The sequence below is a fragment of the Diabrotica virgifera genome, chromosome 5 (assembly GCF_917563875.1).
Source record: "Diabrotica virgifera virgifera chromosome 5, PGI_DIABVI_V3a".
Taxonomy (NCBI): Eukaryota; Metazoa; Arthropoda; class Insecta; order Coleoptera; family Chrysomelidae; genus Diabrotica; species Diabrotica virgifera.
Genome location: NC_065447.1, coordinates 242167014 through 242183685, shown reverse-complemented (window position 1 = coordinate 242183685; position 16672 = coordinate 242167014). Strand labels below are relative to the sequence as shown.

General features: G+C 32.6%; 1 protein-coding gene across 1 annotated transcript in view; it reads left to right on the top strand.

Moving 5' to 3' along the window:
* LOC114325124 (uncharacterized) overlaps positions 1 to 9277 on the top strand; it is a 134823-nt gene extending 125546 nt beyond the window's left edge. Inside the window, exon 6 of the mRNA XM_028273071.2 lies at positions 9049 to 9277. Coding sequence (XP_028128872.1) covers positions 9049 to 9053 — 5 coding nt within the window. The 3' untranslated portion in view covers positions 9054 to 9277. The remainder of the gene's footprint in view (positions 1 to 9048) is intronic.
* Positions 9278 to 16672: the final 7395 nt, after the last annotated feature.

Sequence of the window (16672 nt, the reverse complement as noted above, 5' to 3'; positions counted from 1 at the left end):
CTCCCCTTATGGGTTTATGACCTTATCCTTTTCATTGATGCCCTGTTCAATATCTTCATTAGATGCAAACAAGACACCATAAGAAACTTATTTAAAAACAAGAATATTCTTCTGCTCCTTGTGGTTATGTTGAAGGTTGCTACTCAAGTTTTACTGTGTTTGAAGCTGGAATATATATCTCTGAATCTCCAAGTGTATCATGTGCTGTTACCGCTTTGGATCTTACTACCTTTGCTGATTGTCGATATATCAGTTACACTGTTTAAGAGTACATATTACTAAACGGGTAAGTTTTTTTTATTATTTATTTAATTAACAATGCATTTTAACTTAAACTATTACTGTACTTACGTATTTTTTATGGGAAATAAGCCACAATTTTACTAAAAAATGAATTTATTAACGTTTCGAAGCCCAAATCGAGTTTCGTTGTCAAAATACAAAATACTATTGAAATTATAAAATATAAATTATAAATTATAATAATAAAATTATAAATTACAAAATACAAAATACTTCGAAACGTTAATAAATTCATTTTTTAGTAAAATTGTGGCTTATTTCCCATAAAAAATACGTAATTATAAAAATGCCACAAGGAAATAGCTTCAGAACAATATTACTGTACTGTCCCCTAGGTATTCCCATGCATCGGTTCACCTTAGAATCTAATGATTATTGTTGCACACTTTACTGTTTAAAAATTTAAACTGACATTTATACATTTATCACCATGAAATGAGTTCAAAAGGTTTGGTATTTTTGAGCCTGCGGACTAGGTCTTGATTATCTAAAAGTTGTAACACTTCCATATTTGTATGGTTGTTGAGTCGGTTTTCGTGACCCTGAGCAATCTCCTTTGTTTCTTCTTTAATTGTTGTTACACAAAGTTCTCGATGTAGGTCTTTCTTACAGATATACTATGGAGTGTTGACTCTATGTTTCTTAGTATTCGGTTTTGGACTCTTTAAAGACACACATAGTTACTCTCACTAGTACAGTCCCATAAATGTAAACCATAGGGCCATACTGGTTGGAGGATTTGTTTATAAACGAATACCTACCTTATTTTTGATTGTAAGTTGTGAGCTTCTATGTAATGACCAATATAACTTCTTGTATTTAAGTTTTAATTCTGCAGCTTTGAAGAAATGGGTAAGTAGAACTTAATTTATTTTTTAGTATATTTTAATGAATGAATCCTGACAATAATGAACACCTGATTATGCCTTGTAAATACAAGATTTTGCTGATAATCGCTGACCTGAAGAGATAGCACAACCTAGGAGTAGGAGAAGTAAAATTTAACACGTTGAATGCCACACGAGTCTTATACGATTCATGCTTATTTTACTTACAGGGCCGTGCGAATAACACTTGCTTCGCAGTGACTGCTATACTGTATGAACCACGAATAAGTCGGCCCAGAGAGCCGTAATATTATATACATTGCGGCGTTCAATGTGTTAAGAAGGTATCCTGAATTCTTGATTATATGAGGTGGCTTTAAGATGAGTCACTTTAACAGAGTTTTTTTCTTCTTCCTCTTTATAAGCCATTCAGCTTGTTCATTGGGTTTGATACCTCCTTGAAAAGTTGTCACTTTCCATGCTTGCATGGTCTCTGTAACAGAGTATTTTTACTTCTTTATTTACCATTCTCTATCCTCTTCCTTTGTTGGCACTGTTGATAATTTCATCCGCCATTGGCAGTTTATAGTAAAGCAGTTTATAGTGTACAATAAAAATGTGCATGATTATGCTACAAGGAATATGGGGAATATTTACATTGCAAAAACAAATTATAGAATGACAATGAATTCATTAGTATTCAGGGGTTTTAATGAGTTTAACGCTCTACCAGGTGAATTAAAAAATACTTTACTTACTTTACTTAATCAGTAGACCCATTAGTACCTTTCGGTGTAGGGCCATTTATAATACAATTCATTAAATTACAATTCAATAAATTACAATATTTTACAATCTTCTGAATTGTCCTAGCTCTTAACGAACTTTCTCCATTCCTTCCTATTGGATGCCATCTGTGTTGCTTCCTGCCAAGTCTTACCCTTACTCTGCAGTATCTGCGAAATGTCACTGTTCCATTCTTTGATGGACCTTCCTCTTCTATTCTTACCTATTGTTTGGCTTCCCACACTCTTTTCACTTGTCTATCATTGTCCATCCGGGTTAGATGTCCGAACCATGCCAATTTTTTCTTCTTGATTGAGTCGAGTATCGGCTTGATTTTGAGTCTTTCTCTTATTTCTTCATTTCTGATTCTATCTGTTCTTTTTACTCCTATCGTTCTTCTGAGGTATTTCATCTCTGCTGCCTGTATTCTGCTCTGGTGTCTTTTGTTTAATATCCAATTTTCTGCTCCATATGTCACCGTAGGTCTATATATTGTTTTGTATATTGTCATCTTGGTCTTTGTTGATATTTCTTTGTTATTAAGGAATCCTCTATTTAGTGCTTGGAATAGTTTTCCTGTGTTTTCCATTCTGTTGTTAAGATCGTCCTCTATGTCTCCTTTGTTGTTGATTACTGTTCCTAAGTATTTGTATGAATTTGTCTGTATTAATTGATGTTGGTCTATCATTATTTCTATTTGATCTTCCGTCCCTTGTTTCCTTGATATTTTCATTATCTGAGTCTTCTCTTTGTTTACGTTTAAGTTGTATTTGCTTGCTTCTAGGTTCCATTTCTCTAAGTTGTATTTCAGTTTTTCTGCTGTTTCCGCAATTAGTACTATGTCGTCTGCAAATATACACATCTCAGCGTTTATCATTTGCATTCTGTTCCAACCGATGCAGTATTTCTTGAAAGTTTTCTTACATTCTTTCACTATCTCATCTATTACATTTATGAATAGCACTGGGCTGAGACTTCCCCCTTGTCTAACTCCTTGAGTTGTTTCAAATGGTTCTGACTGTATATTTAACATTCTTACTGTATTTGTTGTTTTCATGTATATACTCTTTGTTGCTTCTATCAGTTCTTCGCTTACTTCCTTCTTCTTTAGGCTTTCCCATATATATCTTTTCTTTTGACTGAGTCGAAGGCTTTTTCCATGTCTATAAAGCTCAGGTATATTTCTCTATTTTTCTTTAATGCTTTTTCTATTACTTGTTGCATGGTAAATATATGGTCTTGTGTGTTGTGTCCTTTCCTGAATCCACTTTGTACGTCCTCTAATTTATGTTCTATTTCTTTTCTGATTTTCCTTTCTATTATGGTTTCGTATACTTTTGCTGCTACACATAGTAGTGATATACCTCTATAGTTCTTACAGTCTCTTGTGTTTCCTTTTTTGTATATAGGTATAATTACTGCATTTGTCCATTCTCTGGGTATTACTTTTCTCTTCCATATTAGGTTATATATGTATAACAATTTTTCTTTTGCTTTTATTCCTATATATTTCATCATTTCTGGTGCTACTTCATCGCTTCCTGGTGCTTTTCCAATCTTTATCTTTCTTATTGCTTCTTCTAGATTAAAAAATACAATGTCACTAAAATCTTTTAAAACCAAACTTAAGCTGTATATTAGAAACAAGTGATGTAATACTTTATTATGTTAATTTTTATGGGTGGGTATTGTATGGTATTATATGTTGTAAATTTATTTAAAGTTTGTTTAATTTCATTTGATGTTGCTTAGTTATATTTGATTTTTGTAAATGATTTGTAATATCTATTCTCTACATTTATTGTATATTAGGGTAACCTATTTAAATGAATTAAATGAATAAATATCTATCTATCAAATTGACAAGCAGTTGGCTCAATGGACCCCCTTGTCTTATTCCGCTGCCTATGTCTAAAGGTTCTGTAAGTTTTTATGATATTTAGACGCACTTCCCTACTATACAAAAGATGAATTACATCTTTGACCCTTACTCTGTCAAATTCTTACAAGTCAATCATACACAGAAATGCTGGTCTGTTATACTCTAGCGATTTCTCATAGTACATTCTTTCACGGTTTTTGCTGTAGATTTTAAAGAACCGCTTGGATTGACATGAAATATGGCATAGGCATAGCTAACATGTCAAAGAAAAAAGTGATATGGTGCTGATGTGTGCTTTTGTCCTGGGGGTGAGTTTCACCCCATCTCGGGGGTGAAAAATATATGTCCAAGATAAGTCCCGAAATGAATAAACTGACTAATTTTAAGCAATTTTTGTTCTATACAGTTTTTTCACTGAATCAATACTTTTCGAGGTATTTGCAAGTGAATATGTTCATTTTTCAACAAAATAACCACGTTTTTTCGCAAATAACTCAAAACGTAAGCATTTTGTCGAAAAAAATATTCTTAGAAAAACTATAGCCTATAAAAAGGTTAAAAAAATGGTGTATATAATAGGTCTCTGTACCTAGCAAAAGCAGAGTTATAGCTAATGAAAAATAGGTTCATATTCGAAAAATTCCAAATAGAATAATTCAATGTGAAATATCCAAATAATGAAGCATTCTTGGGGAAAACACATTACAACTTTCTTAAAGTGTTTAAAAAAAAGCTTTATTTCTGTTTTTATACAAAAAATTTCTATCATCAAATGTAAGCAAGTTACGCTCAAAATTAAGTTGGTCCCTTTTGTTGTGGCAAAAAAAATCAGGGAGATCACCCCTCAATTAGCAATTTAAATGAAATTAATTGTTACCGCTTCACAAGTAACTTTACTTATGTTGTGTTTATATGATCTGTAAGTTTCATCGATTCATGGTGCTTATTTTTGAAAAAAATTGGTTTTAACCTTCGGATGACCAAGCGGGGGAAATTGTGACCCCCTCGTATGTTTTTCTTTAATAAATTCAATAGTATTTTCAATTTTTAACTCATTATTTTTTTATTTGACTTTAATATCATTCTAGATATCCTCATATTTTGAAATAAAAAAAATTCCCTATATTTTACGTATAAAAAATATATTCTGAAGTTGATGTTTAGTAAAATACCGTCTATTATGTGTAATTTCAAGTAGTTTTACGCTAATGGCGTCGACTTTGCAAAGTAACAAGACACTTACTCAATATAAACACTACACATGACACTAATACTCATGTTGTGACTGGCTAAATGACATAAAGTCCATGCCATAAAAATAAAATAAAAAAAAAACTTAATTTTTTAGTTATTTGTCATTTTTGACATTTTTGACCTGGTCATCCTTTTTCCCCCCTTGGTCATCTGTGTAACAAAAAAAGGTTGGTCATCGGAAGGTTAAAGTAAAATTTTTAAAAATTTTAATTTTGAAAAAGTGCTTTTTTTCAAAATAACTTAAAAATTTTTAGAGATACCAAGAATCTTAAACAATAAAAAAAGTCGGCTTTACTTTTCTGAATATTTTGCTTTGTTTCTAAATTTGCATACACTCGTGGGAAGCGAATCGTTCAAGCCCTTTTAACTACAGCCCTTTCAATAATAAGGACTTTTGAACCGATGAAACTTACAGATAATATCAGGAGCTTGGAGGAGTAAGGGCGAACCCAAAAAATGGTCATTTCAAAAATAGTCTCATCTTTCTCACATACTTTTAAAGAATGCGTCTGTATATTATAACAGCATGTTTCGCCCTTCATACTCCTAAAATTTCGTAAGAAATACTATACCAATCCATTCATGTCAGAAACTGAACTGCATAATCGTCTAGAAGAGTAAGGGCGAACCCACAGGCTTTCGTTGTGTTTCCGTTCAAGGTTCGACCCTTCTCCTCTGTTAACGCGCCGGTGTTTCTGTAATTCTGTAGCTTAGTAGCTTTAATTGGTGAGATACAGAAGACGAACAAACCGTAGACAATGAAAATCAAATTGAATTCAATTGAAGCTTTATTTTTGAATTTTATTAAAAACACTAGGGATGTTTATTTTTATAGAATAAAAAGTATTAAACCTCTTTTTTTATTTCATAAAAATCTTACAAAATCCTCGTAAGTTTTTAAGATCTACCTGAAGGATTTCCATACCGTAGGAAAAGATTAGGGTGTAATTTATATAATAGTAGAGAAACTAAATTTGCATAAAGTTTATTGTATATTGTAATTTTTATTAGTACTTGGCGATAAACTTTCCGCTTACAAAGACGCTGTTACAGAATAAAAAATTACTGTGAAGGTACAAGAAAATTTACTACTCAAAAGTGCCAAAAAAATTTAAAGCTCCGGCTTTGAAACTAAAATTTCACTGAGACCTCTTCAATCTTCAAGGGGAGTATTCTCCTAAGGAAATTGCTTCTTTCTTAGGAGGTTCGAAAATGAATCATCCACCAATAAATACTCTATAGGGCGCCAGGTATTCACTTACTTATTACAATAACTGTACCCTGGGAATACCATCAAGGTACCTACTAAAAAAACTAAATAGCAAAACCCAAACAAAAAAGAAAGAGTATTTACGGTGTATGGATCACCATCGAACAAGATACGTCCTGGGGTGTATTAAATAAAACATAAAATAAAACATAAAATAAAACAACGTACCTTCATAACCAAATCTAAGAATATATTTATTGAAAGAAAATAAACTCTATTTTATTTTATATAAATTCCTGAAGGATCAATCAAAAGTTACAAAGAAAACATATCAAATAATTTAATTCAAAAATTTACAAATCTTTCTATACTAACGAACTTAATTACAAGGTTGTTCGTTATAAATGTATCTTGGACCTTTGAATCGCTTGTTAATGACCAGGAAAAAAATTATCGGATAATTTCTCGCCTGGTCACCCGATACAAAAAATTAACTTAATAAGAAAAATGTACCACTATGCTTAACGCATCTAGGGCCCAGAACAGCTATAAATATTTAAAATAATTTGTAGTCGAATTCAAGTTAAATTCCCAAATAGTTCTTAAGATTAAAACACTATGTACTTAACTTTGACATTGCCATACTCCAAACAAAAAATGTGAACTCGTCCAACCATAAAATACGTGCTCACTCCGGAACTAGACCATGAAGTCCATATTCATCCTAATAACCCAAATCCTACGGAACGTGCTCCTCTATATCGGGACACCGGGAATAAACCAAACCAAAAATCTGACATCCTATGAAAAGCTCCAGAAATCCTTAATAATAAGGGTTTATCTTAGACTACTTTGATCAGTAACATCCAGAGGATTAGGCAATTTAAGCTTTAATTCAGCCTCAAAAGATAGGCCACACGCCCTAACCTGATTGGCGATTTCTCTAAAAGAAAACGAAAGAGAAAAAATTACCTTAATGAAGGAAAAACGAAGCAGGAAGTAAGTACTTACAATCGCCTTTGAGCAGCTAACACATACTGAACAACTAAAGCTCAAAATAAAATTGTTTAAAATAATTTATTTCGATCTATTTACGGAACCAGTTAATCGACGAAAATCGGCCGTGCCTATTATGCCGACAACGGGTAAATAAAATTTGAAAATGTGACAAATATTTTGAGAAGTTTGAAATTAAACTTAAACACAAATTATACATGTTACATTAATGTTTACATTAATTGTAACAACGCCTTTCATTATTATGTTCAACGCTTCTGAGAAAAGGTTGTAGTGATGAGCCGATGTACCGATAGAACGTGACACCGACAAAAACCATCTTTACAAAGTGAATATAACGCATAAATAAGAAGGATTATTATAGTAATTTTACAAGTTAATACTTTACTGTATCAATTTACTATTTTAGTTGGGAACAAGCCGTAAAATTAAAATAATAATTCCTAAGATTTACACGTTTTATTCACTTTGTTAAGATTTTTGTCGGTATTGTAATACATATTATACACAGTATTCCTCGGTAGACCGCACGCTATAGTAGAAATGCGACGATAAACCGCATAATGTAGTAGCATCACTTGTTCGCCCTTACTATTCTAACATGTTTGTAAACTTTAACTCAGTTTTCCCGAAACATCGTTTTTGCAGTTCGCCCTTACTCCTCCAAGCTCCTGATATGATCAATACATACACAAGTAAAAAACTTGTGAAGTGGTAACAATTAAGTTCATTTGAAATGCTAATTAGGGGGTGATTTTCCCGATTTCTAACCAATAAAAAGGAACCAACTTTATTTTGAGCGTAACTTGTTTACTTTTGATTCTAAAAAAAATTTTTAAAAAACAAAAATAAGCATTGTTAAACACTTTAAAAAAGTTAAAATCAGTTTTCCCCAATAAAGTGCTTCGTTTTTTGTTTGTGGCACGTTAAAATATTCGATTTCAAATTTGACGAATATGAACCTATTTTTCATTAGCTATAACTCTGCTTCTACTAGGTATAGTGACCTAATATATACACCATGTTTTTCACTTTTTTACGTGCTATATTTTTGATAGGATTTTTTTTTTTCGACCAAATACTTACTTTTTGAGTTATTTGCGAAAAACCGTCTGAAAACGCGGTTATTTTGTAGAAAAATTAACGTATTCACTCGCAAATAATTCGAAAAGTATTAACTTGGTGAAAAAACTTTATAGAACAAAAGTTGCTTAGAATTAGTCATTTTATCCATTTCCGGACTTATTTTGAACATATTTTTTTCACCCCCAAAAGGGGGTGAAATTCACCCCTAGGACAAAAGCACACATCGGCACAATATCACTTTTTTTCTTTGACTGGTTAGCTATGTGTATGCCAAATTTCATGTCAATCCAAGCGGTTCTTTAAAATTTAGAGGTTTTGCAATATTTTACCTTTAAAGAATGTACTATCAGTAACTTGCTTCATGATGAGTATTGCATGTGTACACAATCTTCCAATATGAAAACCCTGTATTCATCTGCTAAACCTATCCTCCGATTCATTAGTTCTTGTTAAATTTTAGTTGTAAATTTTATGGTAGTAGCTAACAAGTTTATACCTCTTTAGTGTTCTGGCAGTTTTTTATCTCCTTTTTTTGAATAATAGAATTAGTTTGAACATTCTCCATTCTTCCGCAAATCACATTTTCTGACAAATCACATTGATATTTAAGTACCTACAATAAAATATATGATTATATCTTAACAGGTTTCAAGTATTAAACATTGAGTATACTGAGTTTTTAGATTAAATTGGAATAAGTGGAGGAAGCATACAATATGTTACTAACTAAAGAAGAAATGGCGTCTGAAAGATATATCTTTGTAAAATGATGTCTGGATTATCAAACCATGGATTTTGCTGCCTTACGAAAGACGATAAATTAAAGCAGAAAAAATGTTGGGCCAGTTTTGGTCTGTTATCTATAATGTGTAATGGAATTACAGTAATTAATAAATATATATTTTTATATTTTGTCTTCGTTTTTTTAATTATGCCGTAAATGAATTTATCAGCACTACTGCCATTTATTCAAAACTAAGAAAAATCACATGAAATGCCTGACCACTGATCATAAAAGAATAGCAGTAGAGAATAGCGTAGGGTTCTTGATGATTATTCCAATCTCATCATCATGGCATCCACACTCCTAGAGGAGTGATTACCACCCTCTTTGCACTCTTTTAATTCATTTGTCACCAGGAATCAGTCTGCATTAAAAATTGGTTGTGTCACTTGGCGTCTTCTACAATTTTTCTCCATTCGTTCCTGTTGTTTGGCTATGTTTTCCATTCTCTAGCTCCCATCTTCTTAAGGTCCCCAGTTATCTGGTTCTCCTATCTCGTTTTCGGTCTTTTTCGTGGTCTGCCTGATACTGCATTTGGTGATTTTCTTAATAACTGTTTCTGAATTTGTCATTTATATATTATCTATCTTAGTCCAGAAAGCCACTGCGCATCCGCTAGGAAAAATATTCTGATTCGGATTTTTTACACAATCTTACTCAAAAAGGACCCCTTTTAACAAATTTGCATGTTGCCAGGTGCAAAAGTGAATCAAAAATTGTTTGAACGTTTTTTTTTTGGTTTTTTTCCTAAAATTATTATTTTTGCTTCGAACAAAGTTTTTTTAGGTTTTTTGGATGATTCGAAACAGAAAAGGTATTTGGTGACTTTTCTCTAAAGTTGATAGTTTTTGACATATAAGCGATTAAAAATTTCGAAATCTGCCATTTTTAACCTTCAAATCCTATGTGAAAAACTGAAAATTTCAATGTTGCCAAGGCAGGCAGATATTCTTTAAACATCGATTGATGAAATCCCGAAGAGCTTTTTGCAATACAATACCGAAAACCCCTTTGTTTTTTAATTGCTAGTCAAGAGGGCGCGACACTATTTTCAACCGTTGCATGTATGTAATATGCGTAAATATACAGGGTGAGTCATAACTATAGGGACATAGACTAAGGACAGGTTATTTGGACCAAAATATGGCTATTGGGCCAAATATGCCTTAATAAAATGTTGCTGAGGAAAAAGATACAGGGTGTTAAAATTAATTTTTGTTTTTCGTTTTTTGCTAATTGTTTCCCTGTATATTTATAAATTGCTATCAAAATTGGCACAGAGGCATAATCTTAGAAAAGAAATAGTATTTTATCTACAATTTTACGTTTTGTCATAGAGGGCGCCACGTGGATCATTCCTGATGATCAAATTGAGTCTAAACTTTTCCTGGTGAAACTTTTTAGTAATTTTTATTAGAAAATATGACGTAAACATAATTTTTACGTAAAATTGGTACTCTTGTTTAAACATGATAATTTCAACCGTTTTCCATAAAAACGCAGTCGAACTGCTTATAGTCTTAAAAAAGGATTTCAAATATTATTTCATTTATGAAAAGTATGCTTTGGACTGTCAGATAATTGTTGTTGGTAAATGTCATTTGTTCAGAGTAAATTATTTTTGATGTGACAGTGTAGTGTAGTGTTGCATTTTTTTAAAAGTAATCATTACTTTTTTGATTGAAATGCCTCGTCACAATCATTTCAGTTGCAACTTTGTTTATTAGTTTGGTATTTGATATCCCCTTCTGAGTTCCTGAAATCTTCAATTGCGTTTTTATCGAAAACGGTTGAAATTATCATGTTTAAACAAGAGTACCAATTTTACGTAAAAATGATGTTTACGTCATATTTTCTAATAAAAATTACTAAAAAGTTTCATCAGAAAAGTTTAGACTCAATTTGATCATCAGGAATGATCCACGTGGCGCCCTCTATGACAAAACGTAAAATTGTAGATAAAATACTATTTCTTGTCTAAGATTATGCCTCTGTGCCAATTTTGATAGCAATTTATAAATATACAGGGAAACTATTAGCAAAAAACGAAAAACAAAAATTAACTTTAACACCCTGTATCTTTTTTCTCAGCAACATTTTATTAAGGCATATTTGGCCCAATAGCCATATTTTGGTCCAAATAACCTGTCCTTAGTCTATGTCCCTATAGTTATGACTCACCCTGTATGTGCGGAAAAATATTCTGATTCATGTGTTATATGTTAGACCGCCCTGAACTTGGCACCCTTAATGATAGCACCCTTCCAAATTTTTAGAGTTCTGAGCTCTTTTTGAAGAGTTCTATAGTTCTCGCCGGGGTGCAGAAAGAGTTCTGCAGTTTAAATGCCGCTTTTTTTTTAAAAACAAATTTTGGGGTGCCAATTTCAGGCCGCACCCCTTTTGTGCGGAAGGGTAGTTCCAGGTGCACAATTTGGAAGAAAATAAAGAGTTGTAGAGTTTTCAATAGTTTTTTTTAAGAGTTCCGTCATAGTACGCGAGTTAGGGGCATTTGAAAAAAAGCGAGGATTTGCCGCCGCATGCGTATTGAACGATACTTGAGAATTATTATAGTTTAATATTATTATAGTATAATATTATTATAGACTAAAAATAGCTTTTCATGGAGCAAATCGAATCAAAAGGAGCAAAAAAATTTGTAAGACAATATTAACATTTAAACAATCGATGCATATTCCCTTTTTTTATCAAAGTGTACTAAAAATTTAATGTATATTGAATCTCGAATTAGTAATTATTTACATTTTTGTCTTTAATTATACAAGTTTATGAATAATTTATTCATAATTCATAAACAATAAATTAGAGTTGTTATATTTTTGTTAACCGCCCTGAGCTTGGCACCCTTAATGATAGCACCCTTCATGAATCAAAGGATTATTATTAACCATTAAACTATATCTGCATATGTGGTTCATCTTTCTTAAAGATAAAATATTTTTTGCCTCCTTTTTATTTATTAAATAAATAACTACAACTAATTGTAAGAAAAAATATTTTTTGCCTCCTTTTTATTTAATAAATAAAAAGGAGGCAAAAAATATTTTATCTTTAAGAAAGATGAACCACATATGCAGATATAGTTTAGTGGTTAATAATAATCCTATGATTCATTTTCCATGAAATCTGTGTCAGAAAAATTTTCTGAAGCCGTTCCCGGGATTCGAACCCGGGACCTCCGCGACAACTGAAAATAGCGAAGCGCGCTACCCACTGTGCTATTGAAGGCACATGAGAAATTCCGTAAAAACTTACAGTTTAAGTTTTGAGCTTGAGCAACGAAAAAATATTTCAATTCACTATTTTATTACCTTCAAAAATCGTCATTTTGTAATAATTAATATTTGTGAAAATGTCGCAAGTTGTGCTAGCTCAAGATAAATTAGGAAGGATGAAAATCATGCAAATGTAAACGAAAACGAGCATGTAAAAAATATTAGAATCGATTTTTACTGATGAGCAATCGATGCACAACATATTTATTTATCTATTAAACTGGTTGTAATAGCTTTATATTGCGCTAGAAAAACCTCCTTGAAAAAAGATGCTGGTTATGCAAACTCTAATATCGATAAACAGAAATACAATATTATACTAAATATTTGCAAATCAATAATAGATAATGCATTTTTTTGGTTTATTAAACTCATTGTACTTCTCATTAAAAAGAATGCTAAATGAGCGAATTTGAACTAAAATGAGCACTACTTTACGAGTAGTAGAGTCATTATTCCCAAATGACCAATCGACGTGTAACCTGTTTTCTATTTTTTATTTGTTATACTAATTGCACTGGTTTGATATTAATCTCGAACAACCTCGTTAAAAAAGGATGCTGAAACGGATCAAATAAACTCAAATATTTCATAAAATAAGTTTCAATGCATTTTATTAATATATTCATATTTCTGCAGAAATCTGAAGTTAAGAAAACAGTTTTATACTTATTCACGCTTATAACCTTTAAACAACATTTTGCATAAATTTGTAGAAAGTATATCTACGTTCTTTGACAATAACAATCTACACTATCTTTTGGATACATCACAGCGTAGTATTTCAGTCATTTTGTTTATCCGATGCCAAGTCACAAAATTTTTGATATCGATTCACTGACATGAAACATTAAAAAAATATTGAATCGATGGCATGACTATTTTCTTAAATATTACGTTTTTCTTAACCTAAACAGTTTTTGTCTATTTTCTTAAATATTACGTTTGTCTTAACCTAAACAGTTTTTGTCTATTTTCTTAAATAGTACGTTTTTCTTAACCTAAACAGTTTTTGTCTAATACATTTGTTGCGTCTACTTATTCTTATTCACAGCTTTCATAGATCTTTAGAGTATACTTTGCGCAGAAATATTAACTGAAAATAAAAGTAAAGAATCCAATAATCCTAAAATAGACATAGCTCTGCTATAGAAATCACTTACAATGCTGTGCATAAATAAGTTGACAAAAAATACTTCAAAGTGAACAATACTACTCATTGCCATCTAACATTTGTTACTATGAACTTTGCCCAGAATGCGGCGACAAGTCTTGTCTACTTGAGAAACTCTGACGTAAAGTACCAAATGTGGTATAATGGCTCGAGTTGGTTTGTGAGTAGTACGCTTATTACCAAGATCGTCGTACTCGTACCAATTTTGACCGTTATAAAAATAGGCTGTGTAATGACCTACGACATTTTCACCGTATGATATATAATGGACAGCTCCTATGAGTCTGTACGTCTCATTTCCAACTTGTAATTTTGTATCAATTGACTCTAAGGTAAATGGCACTCGTTTTTCGAACCTGAGTCCGATCATACTAACCAAGGACATGTCAATGAGGAAGATGGGACCGAAATTTCTCTTTTCAAGAATAGGTTTGGAGCATTTGGGACCCTTACATGTTATGTCACGAAGATCGTCGATCGAAGATTGGAAGCGATTTTCAAGATTGCCAATTGCCGCAGCTGAATCGATTGGTACATGAGTATACGATTTCTTGAAATTGTACCCACAAGAGCAATCTTTACTCATTGAGTAAGAGAAAAGCATTGGGGAAGCAGATGTTCTGTCAAAACAGCAACATTAGCGGCGAAATCGTATGACTGATAATGTCGAGTTCCAGTTTGTGATTTATATATTGAAAGTTTCGAAAGAATTTCAAATCTTTTAATATAATGCTCACGTAATATCTTGCCCGATTTCAATAGATTGACTGCGAACGATCCCAATTCATCGTTCAATGATTCAACTAAATTTTTCAATTCAGCACTTTCTTGCATTCCCTGGAGAAACAAAATGAAAAAAGAGTCGAATGCACAGGTGTTTTTCACTGAAACCCTTGTTTTCTTGAAGACAAATGATTCTGACAAATTTCCATTTATCATAATAGGTATATTCATTGAACTTACGGAAGTTGTCATATCCCACTCCGGAAATGCAGATAAATATGATTTTTTCGATGACTTTGTTTTCAATTTTGTTTTGTCACTTGTTTGTTGCTGAGCGGGTTTAGGAAAATTAATGAAAGTACTGCGATGTGAAGCTACTGTCGCTTTTTGATTGACCATCAAATCAACACTTCCATTACTATCACTTTCAATAGATATCAGAGGCATTGAAAGAATCGAATTGTGCTGTTGCTCTACGCAGCTATTCGAGCCATCAAAACTCGAATAATTTGAGGGAACACCATTTAGAAAAGAGGACATTTGAAGAGGTGAACTATCCAACTTCGAATCTGTGTTCGCTGAATTGCTACCCACTGAACCAGAGTCACTATCAGGCAACTCAGCGGATACATTTTCGAGATTGTTACTAACGCAAGAAACCTCTTCTGAATTTTTCGTCGTGTTGAAAGATACAGAAGAAGGTTGATCATGCGAAATGTCTTCAGTTACTCTGGAAGAATCAGTGACTGAAGAGTTGGATTCTTCAAATGTTGGAGAATGGCCTGTGTTTTTTCCCTTCCAGTTTTCTAATGTAGACAGCGATTTGGCCAAGAAACGATTTTCTGCGTCCACGGACTTTTTCAACTTCTTTTTTGAATTTTCAATTTTTGGAATGTTCGAAACAACTAATTTCAGTTCCCCCTGCAACCATTGAAGATGTTTCACAACGAATCTGTCAACTCTCAATGGGAGTTTGGGAAACACAAGATTCTTAAGTCGTGAAAATTCCGACTCGATAGTTGAAGAAGATCTTACATCCGTATTAACTTTACAAGATTGATGCATGATACGTGTCCACAATGGAAGATAGTACATAAGTTCCTTTATCTTTTTGGCAGCGCTTGGTAAATAAAACGGATTCAGGTTCAGGACAGAGTCGTCATCTGTACTTTCACCGATTTTTTTTGCATCTTCATAGAGATTTTTGGCCCAAGATATCCAGTCTTTTGAAGATTGATCGTCTGAGTTGAGCAAACACAATTAAGAAATGTTATTTGAAAAAATGCATTAATCAATATCAAACAAGTTTTTCAAAGGTAAAAATACTTTGCTTTTGTCTTGGGCGTGAAATAAACAAAAAGTAGCGAATTCCACTTTCCTTTTGTAAGTATTAAATTTCGGCACGGTGTTGTGCGAATCAACTACCCCTTATGTAGTTTCGGAGCACTAATGGACGAGACAATGGAAATTTTGCAAGAAAATCGCGATTGGACGCTGGAACTCATCAACACCCTCCAAAACTCATGTGATTCATCACAAACATTACTTTCAAACTTTAAAGCTCAAAAGTTCTGTGCAAATGAACATCCCCTATGTAGTTTTAGAGCACTGTGGAACGAGATGGGAGAAATTTTGGAAGAAAATTGCGATTTGGCGATGAAAATCATCAGCACCCTCCAGAACTCATGTAATTCAGTGAAACACAATAACTTTTAACACTCATGTGATTCATGTGTAACACAATAACTTTCGAGCTTCAGAACTCAAGGGCTCTGTACGAAAAACAACCTCCCTGTAGTTTTAGTGCATTATTGGACGAGAACATGGAAAATTTGCAAGAAAATGGTGATCGGACGCTAGATCTCAGTAGCACCCCGCAGAACTCTTGTCGTTTGTCAATAAAATCACTGTTAGGTTTTAGAATGCGAGAATGTCTTACAAAAAAACTACCCCTCATGAAACTTCAGAGCAGTATTTGACGAAAAAATTAAAATTTTACAAGAAAATCGCGATTGGGCGTTGAAACTCAACAGTACCCTCCAGAACTTGATTGATTTATCAACAGAATAACTCTCAAACTTCATAACCAAGGGTCGCCATGTAAATAAACCCCTGTGTAGTTTTCAAGCGCTTTCAGACAAAAAATTAGAATTTTGCAATAAAACCATGATTAGACGTTAAAATTTGACGGCACCCTGCAGAACTCTTGTGATTTATCACAAACATCACTTTTGAACTACAGAACTCAAGGGTGCTGTGCAAAAAAAACACCCCTTATGTAATTTCAGAGCGTTACTGGACGTGAAAATTAAAATTTTGTGTTTTAAAACACG